Source organism: Lycorma delicatula, chromosome 4 (assembly GCF_047948215.1).
Source record: "Lycorma delicatula isolate Av1 chromosome 4, ASM4794821v1, whole genome shotgun sequence".
Classification (NCBI taxonomy): Eukaryota; Metazoa; Arthropoda; class Insecta; order Hemiptera; family Fulgoridae; genus Lycorma; species Lycorma delicatula.
The window spans coordinates 138,976,963-138,995,681 of NC_134458.1; the positions used below are offsets into that span (position 1 = coordinate 138,976,963).

Sequence of the window (18,719 nt, forward strand, 5' to 3'; positions counted from 1 at the left end):
ATAGTTAAACCTGGTGAATCCAATCTATTCTTTGGCGTGATTCTCCAGATCAAGAAATAAAACACTTCGCATTACGAACTGTAACGTATGGGATCGCTTGTGCACCATATTTAGCCACTGGATGTCTAATTTAAATAGCCAATGAAAATGAGAATGATTTTCCACAAGCCTCTAAGGTCATCTGAAATGACTTTGTGTTGATGATCTCAAAGAGATTCAGATAACTTAAATAAAGTTATTCAACTGAAAATTGATATTTCTAAATTATTACAATATGGTTTTCCACTCCATAAACTGTTTTCCAGTAATAGTACCATTTCTTTTTCTGAACACAATTCTTCCATTCCTTCAAATCAAGAACAGAATTTACGTATGTTCTTTGAAATAATTCTTCAGACAAGCTACTTTTCCAAATTACTCATTCTAATGATTCTAAAGACACACTAAAAGAAATATTCTGTCAATTATAGATGTGTTTGATCCTTTAGGACTCATTGGATCTATTGTTTTCTCACATAAACATTTTATGCGATTGTTGTGGCAACTTAAAATTAATTGGGACGAACTATTACCCAACATGTTACTAATGCAATGGCTCAATTTATACAACCAGTTACATTTGATTGAATAAATTAAAATAAATTGTTCCAACAAACTTAACATTGGTAGAAAAATTAATTCTATTCAAATACATGGATTCTACAATGCATCTATAAAAGGCTATGGCTGTTGCATTTGCATATGAATTGTATACGCCAACCATACAAATTCTTCTAATTTACTTTGTTCTAAATCAAAATTAGCACCCTTAAAACAAATTACACTAGAAAGAATTAAACTTTGTGGTTGTTTACTATTTAGTCATTTATTATTAAAGATAGTTACTCATCAAAATTAAACATTTTGATGAGATATACAGGGTTGTCCCATATAAAAACAACCCTATATTGGTAGGTATTGAAATAATAAAAAGGCATGTGTAAAAGTAATTTTTATTATTACCATCCATTGCCTTACATTTAGAGTAAATGTTGGAAGTGGCTTGAATACAAGCATCTTGAATACAAGCATCTTGAATACAACCTTCAATTCTTTTTACAGCGTTTCTTGCAACTTTTTTCAAAGTTTGTGGCTGGATATTTAATACAGCTTGTTCAATATTGACTTTCAATTGTTTCAAGTGTTCGTGGTTTGTTGCTGTAGGCTTTTTCTTTGAGGTAACCCCATAGAAAAAATCCACTGCAGTCAAATCTGGAGATCTTAGTGGCCACAAGCCTCGACCAATAACACAATTACCAAATAATTCCTCAACGAAATCAGAAGCTGAACCTGCGTAGTGCGATGTCCCATCGTCATGTTGTAGCCAGCAGTGTCTGTCTTCCTCTTCCAAGAGTGCAATGAACTGAAACAAAATATCCTGATATCGTTCTGCATTAATGGTGTACTAGAAAAAAATAAGACCGATTATTTTCTTCTGCCAAATCGCGCATCACACGCCCAACTTCAGCAGGTGTAATTGTTTTTCGTGATAAACGTGGGGATTTTCAGCACTCCAAATTCTACTGTTTTGGCTGTTTACGTAGCCATCCAAATGAAACCGTGCTTCATCTGTGAAAAATAACGAATCCATAACATTAATTCCCTCACGCAGAAATCGACAGAACCATTGACAATATTGTAGCCATTTTTCATTGTCTGACTCAAGAAGTTGATGAACCGTTTGAATGCAATACGGTCGTAATTGTAATTGTTTGGTCGCCCGATGAACAGTTGATTTAGACAAATTAATTTCAGCAAACAAACGTCTGATCAATTTATTTGGCGAGGCGAGTAATCGGTCTTTGATTTCACTGACTGTATCTGTATTCAACACTGACGCAGATCTTTTGTGTTCCTTGTTATTAACAGAACCAGTATCTATAAACTTTGCAACTAACCTTAATACTGATGTTTTGTTAGGAGCTGGTTTATCTGGGTACTTATGGTGAAACAAATCTTGCACTGCAACCACTGATTTCATACTGAAGTACGACTCAACAATGAAAACACGTTCATTTAGCGAAAACACAATCTTGTCTCTAGCAATACACTGAACGTTATGATTGCATTGTTGTTACTATCAGTAGTGTTCTACTGCGTCGCCGCGATGTTCAGATGTTGGACGAGTCCATTTCAGTAACGAGTAAGGGAGTAAGCTTGACTTTTGAAATTTCATGGATGAGTGACTGATGGGTTGCGTTTTATATAGGACACCCTGTACTTATACACAGGTTCTACAATAGCACTACATTGGATTAATGGACAACCATCTAATTGGAAAGTATTTGTCAGCAGTAGAATTTCTGAGATTCAGAAAAATACTTCAAATGCTAATTGGCATTATCTCAAATCCTCTGATAATCCAGCAGACGTATTGTTTAGATGTTAATACTAAGTAAATTACTTGACATGTCACTTTGGTGGCATGGTCCTAAATGGCTTTGACAATCCTATTTCCATGGGCCCAAAGATAATAATATTACTTTTAGTAACTGTAATATGAATTCTGAATGTTTAATAGAAAAATGTAAAAATATAGTAATATAATTTTTATCTACTGTTGTATTTGATTATACAGAACGGATTTTCTTTACTAAACACTTTAATTTGCACAATTAGTTTGTTTTAGACCTTTTCATAAGGCTAAATAAAATAAAACTGAATGAATCATTGGTTCCCTAACTACAAAGGAATTAAATCATACTCTTAACTTTTTTATTCAACAATCACAACACATGCATTTTATTAATGAAATAAATAATCTTAAAAACAATCAAACTATTTCTAATCATAGCAAACTTATTTCATTTAATCCATTTCTGGATAATTCAGGTTTACTTCGTGTAGGAGGCAGATTACAAAACTCTGTATTACATTACCATGTTAAATATCCTTACTTTACATCCAAATGCAAATATTACAAAACTGATTATTAATGCTGAGCATTTGCATCTTTTACATTCGGGTTAACACATCATTCTTTATGTCAGAAATATTGGCTTATAAATGGTAAGAGAATTATTTCTTCTATCATTTGTAGATGTATGATATGCTTTTGATATAATGCAAAAAGCCAGGTACAACAGCTTGGTCAGTTATCATCTTCCAGAGTTATTCCTTTCCGACTATTCTCTATATGTGCAGTAGACTATAGTGGTCCAATTATGATTCGTCATAGTGGGCAGAGGTCTAAAACCTTAAGTAAATTTTATATAACACTTTTCATCATCTCACTACTAAATCTATTCATTTAGAATTAGTTTCTGATCTGACTTCACATCGTTTATTGCAGCATTTAAAAGATTTATATCACATAGGGGTATTCTCACTCAAGTCTTTTTCTGATAACGGTTCCAAATTTCCATTACGTCAAAAATATACTTTATAATTTATATCGATTTTTAAATTCAGAAAAACTTAAATCAGACATTTAAGCATTCACAACTATACAAGATATAACCTTGTCATTTATTTCTCCCTCTTCACCCCATTTTGGTAGTTTATGGGAAAGTGCAATCAAAAGTGTTAAATTTTATATGTGTCATATAATTTGACAAACAATCCTTAATTTTGAGGAATTAATTACTGAAAATTTTTTACTATCTATCTGGAGACTATGGTCTAAGGACTATTTACATTATTTACAGTAGCACAATAAATGGTATTTTCCATCCTGTAATCTTTGTGTTGCAGATTTAGTATTAGATACCAACAAAAATTCTTCACCCATGCATTGGGAACATGGATTGTCACCCAGGCTCTTACAGCCTAGCAAGGGTTGTTGATATACGTACAGTTAATGGTCCATTAAGAACACCTGTGCATAAATTATGCCTATCAACAATCTCAAATGATTGATTTAAATAATATTTTTTATTGATTTAATCTTTTTCATATTATTGTTATTGTAATTTCATTTGATTTAAATTCTTTATAATATGACTGTTTTTACATGCACATGAATATTGTATTAATATTTATAACCTATTTATACATTTGTATTAATTTAATTATGATTTCACATCTACATTATACATTACATGATTATGCACCAATTTATATTTTAGGTGCAATAAGACACCAGTAATAATTTAATGATCTTGAGGATTAGGGTTCCCTAGATTTATTTATTTTTAAGATTAATGTGAATGTAATTTCAAACTATTATAGATTCAATTGTATTAATATTTATTTAAGCAATACACTGATTAATATTCAAAATACTATTATGAGCTTTTTAATTAATTAATATTTGTACAATTAATGTTATCACAAATGAATGTAAATACCATTTCAACTAAACATAAATATTAACTATTTTATTTTATTATTGTTCATTTATTCACAATTGAACTTGTTTGTTATTCTGTTGAAATGCCACATTATGGATTATATCATGTATGTAACTTATTGCAATTGCAAAATCATATGATTCATGTTATTGTTTGTAATACTTTCATTTACAATGTAAAAATTAAAAAAAATCATTTCTTCCTTTTTTATTTGTAAAAATAAAAATTTTCACTTTTTTGTTACTCTTATAAATGAATTTGTCTAATGCTCTATTGTTATTCCATCCTTCCAAGACTCAACATATGCTTATTACAAATGTATAATTAATTAATACAATAATGTTAAATATATGAATTACAAGTTCAAAGAATATAATAAAAATAATTTATATTGTAAACAAAAATAAAAAGAGTTCTATTTATTTGAATGAATAATAAATATTTAGAATAATTAAACCTCACTGAGGTACTGAACCAAGCTGGTATATTATTTGACAGTACCCACTGATCCACCCTCTGCGAGGTTGTTGGCACTTGGTACAAGGGGGACCTCACTTATCCCAATGACCACTCGATCACCATAGCCTCATCAGTGAGAACAGGGCACTGTGCAACAATCTATGATACCACACATGATGGGAAAAAAAAAGCTACTTGAGATACATTTCTTAATATTTTCATTTATTAATGTTAAAATTAATTTTGTTCATGACGCAAGTATTCACTTATAAATTTATGTAACAATATAAAATACACGTAACAGTAGTTGGGCAAGCACAATAATAATAACTTACTTATTCACTTAATATCAACTTTTCTAAACACTGTAAATTAACAAAATTTAATTTATGTACACCTTGATTAAAAATCTCACTTAATATACAACAAAGATGACTGAAAGAAGTATTAATACATAAAAATTATCAAAATTTTAAAATAGGTCTATTGTTTCATAGAAAATTCTAATTGTAAAGATCACAGTACATGTGAAAGGATAGCTATAAAAATAATTTACAGAAATTTATGATTTAATGCTATAGACTGCTAACTGTATGTGCTTTTACAAACATAAAATAAAATTTATAAAAAATGTGCATACCGGTCATTCTTTTGTTGACAATGTTTGGTCTAATGTAGAGATCTTTTAATTTTGGATTTCCTTTATTTTGTGTGAGAATGAGTGTATCTTGTTTAACAAGGTCTTCTTTCTCTTTTTCTTCTGCTTCTCTTGATTTAAATTTCTTCTGCACTTCTTTAATTATTCGAAAAGCAGTATTTAGATTTAAAGATGGTGCACTAATTTCCCCAGGTTCTTTAGTGTTTGTGCTTCGGTAAGTCCTAAGGAAAAATGTAATCAAATTTAAATTAAAGAATAAATCAACAATTACCACTTACTTATTTTAACATTACATACATTATTTAAACATCTTTCTTAAGTAATCTTAAGTAATCTTAGGAAAAAATTCAGGTTATTTTCAGTCGGCAATTTCACTAGATAATCTGTTATTCAAAAACTGAAGATCTATTCCAAAGAAAGTGTGGGAGTGACAAACAGTATTTCATAAACATAATCAATAGTATAAAGGTTTATGATAATCTTTTTTTCATATGAAAGACTTGAGTACTCTGTAGATGGAGCAAGTCATTTACAATTTTGATTTATTAAGTTAGTAGTCTAAACTCAATTAGAACTTGCAAAACTAGAACTAGACAGTAAGCTGCAACAGTGAAAGAATGAACTTCTTTACAGCTACCATGACTAACATAAATAAATAATACGTATTGACTTATTACAGCAACTACAGCAAATAATATCACAGGATGACCTATTTTCTAATTTTTCAGTCTCTTTTCTAAAACGATATGCATACCAAACTGGAAATCATTTGGAAATTAAATTCCAATTCTTACAACAGTGTACATATTAAAAAAATTAATTTCTGAAATCAATGGTTTTTTAAACAAGTACAAAAGATTTGTGCCTGTTGTTTATTCAGAGGATGTTTTATTTACTATTCCATTCTTACATGCATCTGTGGTATATGATATATAGCCAAAAGAGTATTGACAAATTAAACTATTTATTGTGGCAATTAAACAAACATTAATGCACATCACCATTTTATAAAGGAATTTCATTATGTACTCATATCTATCATCTTTGTTCCTTTATCACATTCTATACATTTATTGATATGGTCTATGTATGAAATAAATTAGACACTAACTTTAATTATTCATGTAAATGAAACTGTTAATTTTGAAAAGTTTACAATGACCTTCAAACTAACTGATAATGGTTTTTTTTTTATTTTTAGGAAAAATATAACTTTGTAATGATGATAAACATTTTCAGTCACTTGATGAGTTTTCTCATCATGACTGAAAATACAAAATATCCCTGATGTATTATTAAAAACAGAAAGTTACATAATTAATTACTAATAATTAACATTACCAGTTTACAATCACAGTTACTTTTATAAGTACTTATACTGTACTAATGTTACAAACATTTTAATTTATGATATGCACTATTCAGTGCTGTAATGCAGGTAATTATAATGTGCACCATACTTACATTTCCTTAACAAATGTGGCATCTGGATTAGCAAACGCAGCTCCTTCACGAGCCATAGTGGCACCAGGATGAAAAAAGTTTAAACGGAGATATGTATAATCACCTTCAACACTTTGTGAAATGTTTTTTATTGTAGAAATATGGAATGGGACAGGTATACCAAATATTGGCAAAATAACCGTTTCATATTTTCTATCTACAATTAAAAAAAAAAAAAAAAAAATCAAACACCATATAATTATAATAATACAGCTAGCAATGATTTAAAATCGTTTCTATTCTATTTTATAGAGGGCTATTAGCATTTTTTTTCTTAAGTAGCTATAACCGTATAACCTATAAAATTTTGTACTATAAAACACAAACTTTTGGGTTTTATACCAAATATTGGTAAAAAATCAAGTAATTTTATCAGTAATTATAAAAAATGAATGACCTACCTACGTTAATTCAACTAAGATATATTATACAGAGTGAACAAAAAGATATGCAACCCAATAATTAACCCACCGGGTTGGTCTAGTGGTTAACGCGTCTTCCCAAATCAGCTGATTTGGAAATCGAGAGTTACAGCGTTCAAGTCCTAGTAAAGCCAGTTACTTTTACACGGATTTGAATACTAGATCGTTGATACCGGTGTTCTTTGGTGGTTGGGTTTCAATTAACCACACATCTCAGGAATGGTCGAACTGAGAAAGTACAAGACTACACTTCATTTACACTCATACATATCATCCTCATTCATCCTCTGAAGAATTATCTAAATGGTAGTTACCGGAGGCTAAACAGGAAAAAGAAAGAACCCAATAATTAATATTCTTAAAACATCTTTATCAATGTAATATACTCTACAGCATTTGGTAGGTAAACAAAAAGTATATTTATATTTATTTTTCCACCATAGATGCTGGAAATGTCCTCCATCTGCTGCTACGCATGTTTCAATGCGTTTCTTCTTGTTAGTTGCTACTTATCGGTTGGTCACTGCACTTATGCGGGAAATTTTGTCTTTGATGTTGTGCTTGAGTTGGTCAATTGTATGAGAGTTGCTCTTATAGACATTATCCTTCAAATGTCCCCAAGAAAAAAGTCGGGGGGGGGGAAGTTAAATCCGACAATCTAGGTGGCCACAGTACATGAGAAATGATGTGTTACCTAAAGATCTAACACAATATTATCACTGTGCTATTTGCTGTGTGCACCATTGCACCATCTTGCTGCAGCCAGCAGTCCTGTTCATCAGCCTTTAGCAGTGTCACAAATTGCATGATGATGTCTTGGTAACATTCAACAGTTATAGGTTCCATGAAAAAGACTAGGCCTACAATTCTTTTCTGCGAAATCGCACACAAAAATTCAATCTTCTGTGAATGTAACAGGGTCTCATGGGTTTTATGAATTCCAGTATCTGTCGTTCTGGCTGTTTACATAGCCACTTAGGTGAAACCATGCTTCATCAGAGTAGAAAAAGTAATCCATTACCCAAACACTGCTGTAAATAAAATGCAAAAACCATTGGCAGTAATCTAGTCTTTTTTCTCCTATCAGGTTCCCAAAGCTCATGCACATGAATGTGATACAGATGGAGTTTCAGCTTCTTTGTACCTTTGCCAACACTCCTGTAAGACATACCAGTTTGCTGAACACAGTTTTCGTATTGAGTTTGTTGGTGAACGTAGCAAGGCTACGAGGATACTTTCTAAGGACACATCACTTAAAATTAGTAGTAGGTCGGCTAGACCATTTACATTCATCCACACTAACGGTTCTCTAAAATGAGTGACTACACATAAAAATGTTGATTTATTTTTACCCAATTCAGGAAAAGCTACCCTAAAATCTTCCTGACATTTTAAGAATGACTGCAATTTCAAGTAACTTTCACAATGAACGCACATTGAGCCTGGAGAAATACATGTTTGTCTGCGCACAGCTTACTCACCTGTTACAAAAAGGAGGGAAACTGCTTGGCTATCACGTGCAACTCTTCTATCACAAGGTCATACTGGTTGCCAACACATACATTCCCGCTGGTAAAAAACTAAATTTCCCTATGTTATATGTTTTCGAATTTAGAGTTACATATCTTTTGGCTCACTCTGTATGAAGATTTTCGAGTCCATGAATTCCTATGATGATGTGATCATTGTAGATGATTACCTTCAAAAATGATATTAATAAGATTGCCACCTGGTGTAAACAAGATTATTAAATTGTAATGCAGAGAAGTGTAAATACATGCAGATAACTTGTAAGAAAGATATTATAGACTTTAGTTATAATATTGATAAAATAAAAATTCCATAGATGCAGGAAATTAGGAACTTGGGGATTATACTTTAATCGGACTTTAAATTTGAATTGCAAGTAAGATCAGTAGTCAGCCAAGTATATAAAAATTTGGGATTTATTATTAGAAATGCTTATGTTTTTAAGTCAAATCTGAAAATTATCAATTTAAATTACTCTTTTGTTAAATCTCATTTAGAAGACAATTCTGTCATTTGAAATACTACGCAAAATGAAAAAAAAAAAAAAAAATAGTATACTAATTGAAAATGTATAAATAAATAACAATAAGAAAAAATAATAATATTGTTATAAATAAAATAACAATATTAAAATATTGTTATGTATTTTTAACAATATGCTTGTTAAAATATTTGTGTTTTAGAGAATAGAGTCTATCCTTTTATTCACTGAACAAATCAAGTGAAGGAATTTCAACTGCCTTCTTTACAGTACAGGATAAATCTTGCAGATTTAATATATTTACACAGAACCATTGGTGGGTTTGCAGATAACTCCTGGGTATTAAGTAAAATATAGTTACAAGTTGCTGCTATTAAAATGCACTCTAGGCAAAATTCAATGCACCTAGAGATCATACCTAGCTGACAGTACTTGAATTCACCATTATTATTTATAATAAAAAACTTTAATGAAATTTATAGAGAAATAAACATTTTTGACTGTAATATCAATTAATTTTTAAACAAGATCTCTATATATCATTGAAGGTTAAATCAACATGCTGTATTGAAATGAATTCCAGTGTATTATTGTACCTAATATTATATGTATACGACTTCTTTCTGTTTACTTTTAATTTTTATGTTGTAATACTATTGACTGAAAAAAAACCTCTGTTCATTGATTTATACAAGATAGTAAGTAATTCTAGTTACTTTTTTATATATTAGATGTAGGATTATATTATTATGATTGTATATGTAGGTGCACTGTATGTGAATATGTTCTGCTGCATAATAATGAATAAATAAAAAAAAATCATTACATGCCGTAACAGCAATTTAGCTAGTCTTCAGTAGCTCACAAGTTCAGAATCTATTTTTTATCATTCTTCTTTCTATTAATATTATTTTTCTCATAAAATACATACACTTCAGTTTGAGGGAAAAATGGATCTGCAATTTAAAAAAAGAACTCACCAACATAAATTTTCAGGTCTTTGACTTCTGGCTCATTAGGCATTTGACTTCGAGATTTATAAGAAACATTAGACTTTCTGACTTTTTCTTCTTTACCACCTCCAGACTGTGCTGCTAAACGCTGTCTAGCTTGTTCATTTAAAGTTGCTGCAAGCTCTTTCTGATGCTGCTTACGTTTTTCTTCTGATGATGAGTCTTGCTGTAATATAAGAAAGTGTAAAAATTAATAAAAAAGAACATGCATAACCAAAATGGTTATAAAACTACACAAATAAAATGATTTTACACAAATTGGATTGGTGTTAAGCAAACACCTTTATTAAATATGAATAATGAAAAGCGAAATTTTCTCAGTTTATCAGCACTTCCTTGTATTTGATGTGTGTGTGTGTGTGTGTGTGTGTGTGTGTGTGTGTACATACAAAAACCCAAAAATAATCCAACAAAAAACCTCCTTTAAGCATTTTTTTTAACTTTTTTACAGATAGTAATTGCATCAACATTCTTTTATCATTATAATAATAATAATAATATATATATATATAATAATCAAATCCACAAAAAAGTTACCACCAAATACAGTAACAGAACCTACAAAACCAATAGCAAAAGTTGACTTTCACAGGATCCCGCATCATCAGTCAGTAATTCCAAAATTGATAATGCGGGATCCCGTGAAAGTCGACTTTTGGATTAAGTTTTCTAGATTCTGTTATTGTGTTTGGTGGTTCATTTTTTTTTTTTTATTTGAGGTTATTTGGCACAGTGGTAAGTAGGTTGATTAATTATTTGAATTTTCAGAATGTTTTATATATATATAAAAGCAAGACAAGAACTAGAAACCGATGGTTATCTTTTGTTTTTTTCTAAGATGCATTAATATCATAGATTATAGTAAATATAATTTCTACCGATCTGGCATGAGCAGATCCCTTTATTCACACACTCAGCATCAATAAAGAAATCACAGACAGCTGATAAAACATAAAAATAAAAATGGAACCGCATCTAAGTAAAAGAATACCATACCCTTAATTTTGAATCTAGAACTGCTGTTCTTTTTCCTCTTCCCAAAATAGGTTGTGATTTTGGTTCATTTTCTTTTTCTTCCTCCTCATCTTCATCACCTTCATCTTTAACAAATATTCCAACATTTTTAATTTTTTTCTTCGACAATGTTATAACTGTTGCTGGTTGGCCCTGTAAGAAGTAATTGAATGTGATGAGTAAGAAATAAATAATACACTATATTAAGCTGAAATGAAATCATATCTTTAGGTAACATTCTTTATTACATATAATTTTTAATGAAAATTCTTCCTTTACTTTGCATAAAAGAAGAAAATCAAATAATATTCTGAGAAAAATATAAATACACCCCATCAATGCAAAAAAAAGTTAAAGTTCTTTCAATTAAAATTGGTTATGTTTCTGAAAATAAGAACTCCTCTAACCAGTAAGTTAAAACAATTATAGCAATCAGTGACTAGTCCATATCATCAGTAACTTTCTGATTGTCTCCAAAAATATGACTGCAGTACCATGCACTAAAGACCATGAGCTCCAAGGTAAGAAATTTACAACTAGAAAAACAGCAACAGATAAAAGTTATGTTTTAAACAGGTAAAAAAAGAAAACTATCATCAGTAACACTAGATAATGCCAGTGTAAGAACAGCATCATTATTAACAGATAATGGTCACTGAAAATGTTCTGAAGTATTTAAAAACATTTTATAATAAAATTTGGTTTGGTTTATCATTGGAAACATTTTTAAATTAGAATTAAATTTTACACTATATATGTAGTTTGACAACCCGCAATAATACTGCTTATGCAATTTACATGCTACATTATAAAATAATTAAATTAACATCCAGATATAAGGAAGAAATCTGAAAAATTATAATACATTACACAATTTAAAAAATACATACAAATAAATAAAGGCAATTCAAAAAGGACTTCACAACTTTAAAAGCATATGAAAATTCATTTAGATACCTTTTAGATTCAGTTGAGGTCTCATTTCGTGGAACAACATATCATTTTGTCCCCCAACATTCACTTTGGTTTGATATGGCTTCCATTTGTAATGTGACATACGAGGTGCGACAATAAAGTAATGAGACTGATTTTTCTTTGCAAGATGTGGCAACCCTTCAGCTTGCGTAGACACACCATCTTTGACCTTGGTCTATAAGCTACTTCTAGTCCAAGCGGCACATTGATGCAACTGCTTAGTCGTGAGCTGTAATAAGGGAACACGTGCTTGTCTCTCGTCACAGAAATGAAACCACAAAATATTGCTTATGATAAGCTTATGGTAATATAACTTATGGTAAGCTTCAGAAGGCTTTTGGAGAGGAGGTTATGTCAAGAGCTCAAGTTCTTCGGTGACATAAAATTTTTAGTGAAGGCAGAACGAATGTTGAAGATAAAGACCGCAGTGGATGACCATCAACCTCACGGACAGATGTCAACTTGACCAGGGTGCGTGAAATTGTACGATCTGATCGAAGATTATCCGTGAAAATGATTGCAGAAGAACTCAACATCAATCGATGTTGAACGGTTCGTCTAATATTAACTGAAGATCTTGGTATGAGAAAGATTTGTGCAAAAATGGTCCCCAAAAATCTCACACACCAGCAGCGAGAAACACGGAAAAATGTGGCAGCCGATCTGTTAGAGCAAACGGAAATCAATCCAGATTTGTTGAACCGTGTTATCACTGGTGATGAAGGTTGGTTTTTTTCAATACCATCCAGAGACAAAACGCCAAAGTTCGCAATGGTGCTCAAAGGGATCACCCAGACCAAAAAAAGCTTGCATGTCAAAGTCAAAAGTGAAATGCATGCTTGTGTGCTTCTTTGATTCCAAGGGAATTGTTCATAAAGAGTGGATGCCTTCTGGACAAACAGTTAACCAATATTTCTACAAAGAAATTTTAGAAAGACTTCGTAAACGAGTTCTTCGTGTCCGTGCCAACATTGCTGATAATTGGATTCTGTATCACGATAATGCACCATCCCATACTGCTCTGTCAGTACAGCAATTTTTAACCTCAAAACAAATTTCAGTACTACCACAGCCACCTTATTCACCAGATATCGCTCCGTGCGACTTTTTTCTATTTCCAACAGTCAAAATGGCGGTCAAGGGACACCATTTTCAAACAACACAAGATGTCCAAAAAGCTGTGACGAGGGTCTTGGAGGATATTACAGAAGATGAGTTCCAGAAATGTTACAATCAATGGCAGAAGCGCTGGAATAAGTGTGTGCAATCAAGAGGGGAACTACTTTGAAGGAGGCAACACTAGACATGACTAAAACGGTAAGCAACATTTTTTTTCACATCAGTCTCATTACTTTATTGTTGCACCTCATACATCCCACCTAAGTAGATTTCATTCAAGAATGTAGTCAGCAAGTCAGTCACCTCTGCAGCTGTGGCGTTAATTCAACGTTTTACCACAATGAGACCAGCAGGAAATGGTGGTACATACACCCGATCTTTAATGAAACCCCACCAGAAAAATTCTAGCAAGGTCAAACTTGGGGAGCAAGGTGGCAGTACAATTGGACTTTCATGACCAATTCACCAACCTGGGAATCGAGTATCAAGAAAATTTCAGACTTCTAGGTAGTTGTGAGGTGGCGCCCCATCTTGCTGATAGTAATGGTTGTCCATCTTGGTCATCATCATCTAACTGAGGAATTAGAACATTTTGAAGCATGTCCAGATAAACGATACCATTTACGGGTTGCCTCTTGGAAGAACAGAGGCTGTACAGTCTTTGTTTAGTGAACAAAAAACATTGACCTTAGGGCTATCATGAATGTGCTGCAAAGTTTCATACGAGTTTCCACTATCCCATATTCAGCAGTTATGGGTGTTCACCTTACCACTGATGTGAAATATTAACTCATCACTAAAAATTGCATTGTCTAAAAACATATCATTGTCTGCAATTCTATCCATCATATCCACAGAACTGCAGCCGAGCAAATTTGTCGTCATCTGTAAACCATGATTAGTTTATATGGCTTCAAGTGCAATCATTTACAGAATATGCACCAAACAGTTGTTTGTGGATCCCAGTCTCATGTGACGCATGTTCAGTTGATTTCTTCAGACTGCGTGCTAAGCTTTCTCAGAGTTGTTCCACAGAAGCTTCAGGGATGTGTGGGTGTCCTGGTGATTTTGTATGTTTACAAAACAACCTATCTCAATGAAAGTTTGGTGCCAAGTAAATTTAAATTGTATGCCTACTAGGAGGCTCCCTACCGTACTCTCTACAAAACTTATGTTAAACCGCGGTTGCTGACTGCAAATCATAAAACCAAAACACACAGAAGCAGGTTCCCACACCAGTAAATGTATCCATTTTTAACAACACTGGTGTACGAATTGAATACTAATGAACTACATGAGTCAAAACTTGATGTGTTCTGTTATGAAATGTGACCTCAACCGAATCTGTAAGTTATCTAAATAAATTTTTGTATGCTTTTAAAGTTGTGAAGTCCTTTTTTAAATCACCTGTTATAAGAATTACAAACATAAATTAAGATGAGCATGCATGAAACTATAATTATTTCATATGAATAAGAAAAATATATTTAGGCTAAAATTTTATACATACTTCATTAATAATAACAGTATCTCCAATAAACAAAGCATAATTTTTATCTTCCCTATCTTCATTTTCCTTTTTTACTAATCCAGAGAGACCGACATTTAAATTGTAGACCTGTCCCTTACGTGCGATAGCTAGTGTCTTTGGTGCAATACTCAATGAACTTTCTCTAAATTCTATACCCATTACAAAACTGTGAAATAAATAAAAATACAACAGCACATATATTAGAAACTGAGTAAAAAAACAAATTCATGCTATCTTATATAAAAATAAAACTGCAACTAAAATATGATTGCAATGCAATAGAAAAAAGACGACTGGAAATACAGAGGCAAAACTTTCAAAATGAGGTACTCAAATAAGCTGAAGATATAATAACATCATTCAAATAGAAACTGGAAAGACTATTAAAAAAATATATATAGACAAAAACTGCAAGGAAACAAAGATTACAATTTATGAGAATACCATTCAACGAAAATGGCTGTTTATGAAAAAAATCAACTTATGTAAAAAAAAAATCAATATTGGCAAATTAACCACAAGATGTTCTACTAAACAACAAAACTGATGTAATATAGTTTATTATATGGCAATACATCACCTAAATATACAGTGAATAAAAATAGAATACACAGACACTATTTTTTTCTCTCTACACAAATATGACTTCTCAAGAAAAGTACGAGACTGTTTTTGAGATACACAGGGTGTCCCATATAAAACGCAACCCAACCTTATATTGATAGGTATTGAAATATCAAAAGGCATGTGCAAATGTAAATGTAATTTTTATTATTACCATCCATTACCTTACATTTAGAGTAAATGTTGGAAGTGGCCGCGCCATCTTCTTGAATACAAGTTTCAATTCTTTTTACAGCATTTCTTGCAACTTTTTTCAAAGTTTGTGGCTGGATATTTAATACACCTTGTTCAATATTGACTTTCAATTGTTCAAGTGTTCGTGGTTTGTTGCTGTAGGCTTTCTTTTTGAGGTAACCCCATAGAAAAAAATCTGCCACAGTCAAATCTGGAGATCTTGGTGGCCACAAGCCTCGACCGATAACACGATTACCAAAGAATCCCTCAACGAAATCAGAAGCTGAACCTGCGTAGTGCGATGTCGCACCGTCATGTTGTAGCCAGCAGTGTCTGTCTTCCTCTTCCAAGAGTGCAATGAACTGAAATAAAATATCCTGATATCATTCTGCATTAATGGTGTACTAGAAAAAAATAGGGCCGATTACTTTCTTCTGCGATATCGCGCACCACACGCCCAACTTCTGGGGGTGTAATTGTTTTTCGTGATATACGTGGGGATTTTCAGCACTCCAAATTCTACCGTTTTGGCTGTTTACGTAGCCATCCAAATGAAACCGTGCTTCATCAGTGAAAAATAACGAATCCATAACAATAATTCCCTCACGCAGAAATCGACGGAACCATTGACAATATTGCAGCCGTTTTTCATTGTCGGGCTCAAGAAGTTGATGAACCGTTTGAATGCGATAAGGTCGTAATTGTAATTGTTAGGTCGCCCGATGAACAGTTGATTTAGACAAATTAATTTCAGCAGACAAATGTCTGATCGATTTATTTGGCGAGGCGCGTAATCGGTCTTTGATTTCAGTGACTGTATCTGTATTCAACACTGACACAGATCTTTTGTGTTCCTTGTTATTAACAGAACCAGTCTCTCTAAATTTTGCAACTAACCTTAATACTGATGTTTTGTTAGGAGCTGGTTTATCTGGGTACTTATGGGGAAACAAATCTTGCACTGCAACCACTGACACGTTCATCTAGCGAAAACACAATCTTGTCTCTAGCAATACACTGAACATTATGATTGCATTGTTGTTACTATCGGTAGTGTTCTACTGCGTCGCCGCGATGTTCAGATGTTGGACGAGTGCATTTCAGTAACGAGTAAGGGAGTAAGCTTGATTTTTGAAATTTCATGGATGAATGATTGATGGGTTGCGTTTTATATAGGACACCCTGTATTTTATCACAGATATATTTTTTCATATTTTTGACACTTTCAACTTCTTTTTACCAATAGAAACAAAGAAAATGATTCATATTAAACATTACATAACAATTGTTTATAGACTGTTACTAAATAGCACTATTTTAAAAGAAAGAAGAAAAAATATTATGTATTTCACAAATGTACCTTAATTAGCATAACTTTTTCCAATAAAAATTCATTTAAATTAAATAATCTTATTTCTATAAAATGAAAGTATCCAGTAATCAAACTACTCACCCAAATGATTTGGTTAAATTATCAATAAGGTTGGGTTTTTCTTTTTTTGCGAAATTAATACCACTTTGATACACTTCACAAAGTTTTATACCCGCTTGTAAAGTTTTAATTAATTCTTCCTCTAAATCAACCAGAAAATTATAATTTTCCTAAAAAAAAATTCAAACATCAGAAGACATCTATCTATAAACAATTAACTTACAACCCAAATGTAAATATGCAATTTCTTTAATTACTAAATAAGTAATTTTAAATACATGATATTTAAGATCACTAAACATGCACGAGGTGTGTGAGAAAATTAATGAGATTGGTAACACTGAAAGCGATCTGGCAACGCTGTGTTTACCAGTCTGTGCTAGACCGGTTTGTTCATTCCTTCCATATGCTCAGTACAAGTTTCAACTCCGTTCAGCCCACACATTACATTTGACTGCACCTTCAGTGAAGTTGTGTGTTACGAAAATGGAGTATCGGAATTTAGAGCAACGTTGTGTGTTCAAGTTTTGTGTTAAACTTGGGTAATCCACAAGTGTGACCTTTGAAAAGTTGAAACAGGCCTATGGGAAACATTGGTTATCAAGGAGCATAAGTTTTCCGCTGGCACAAATCATTTTTGGAAGGCCGAGAACACGTTGAAGATCAACCTCGCTCAGGGAGACTTTTAACTTCAAAATCTGACGAAAACGTTGAGCGTGTGAGGGTTATTGTGAGATCAGACCGTCGTTTAACAATAAGGATGATGAATGAACAGTTAAATTTAAACACTTTCACCGCACATCAAATTTTGACACGCGAAAGGTTTGTGTGAAACTGGTGCCGAAAATCCTCAAAACAGAACAGAAGGACAATCGAAGAAATGTGTGTGTTGATCTTTTTGAGAGGATTGACAATGACCAAGAATTCTTCAATCGTGTGATCACAGGTAATGAATCCTGGATATTTGAGTACGATCCTGAAACAAAGCAGCAAAGCAAAGAGTGGCACACTCTGTCATCTCCTCGACCGAAAAAATGTCGAATGAGCAAATCAAAGATCAAAACTATGCTGATTCGCTTTTTTGACAGTACGGGTATCGTGCATAAAGAATTTGTTCCTCCGGGACAAACTGTCAACCAAGTGTTTTACAAAGGTTTTACAAAAGAGTGATCGCATGAGACCAGACATTGCAGACAAGTGGATGCCTCATCATGACAATGCCCCGAGTCACACGGCCATTTCCATAACTGAATTTTTTTATCTCAAACGCATTCATACGGTTCCTCAACCCCCCTATTCACCTGATTTGAGTCCTTGTGACTTTTTCCCTTTCCTGAAATTGAAACATGTCTTAAAAGGACGTCATTTTGGAACTCTGAAGAACATTCAAAAGACTGTGACCGACCAGTTAAAGCCCTACCAGTTGAAGCCTTCCAGCACTGCTACCAGGAGT

At 32.4% G+C, this 18,719-nt stretch overlaps 1 protein-coding gene across 1 annotated transcript in view; it reads right to left on the reverse strand.

The window, feature by feature from the left end:
* The window catches only part of dre4 (SPT16 homolog, facilitates chromatin remodeling subunit dre4), a 77,619-nt gene that overhangs the window by 37,719 nt on the left and 21,181 nt on the right, over positions 1-18,719 (reverse strand). The window contains exons 8-13 of the mRNA XM_075364254.1: positions 17,288-17,436; positions 15,016-15,202; positions 11,394-11,564; positions 10,365-10,563; positions 6,913-7,108; positions 5,431-5,669 (exon numbers count right to left, since the gene is read on the reverse strand). Coding sequence (XP_075220369.1) covers positions 5,431-5,669; positions 6,913-7,108; positions 10,365-10,563; positions 11,394-11,564; positions 15,016-15,202; positions 17,288-17,436 — 1,141 coding nt within the window. The remainder of the gene's footprint in view (positions 1-5,430; positions 5,670-6,912; positions 7,109-10,364; positions 10,564-11,393; positions 11,565-15,015; positions 15,203-17,287; positions 17,437-18,719) is intronic.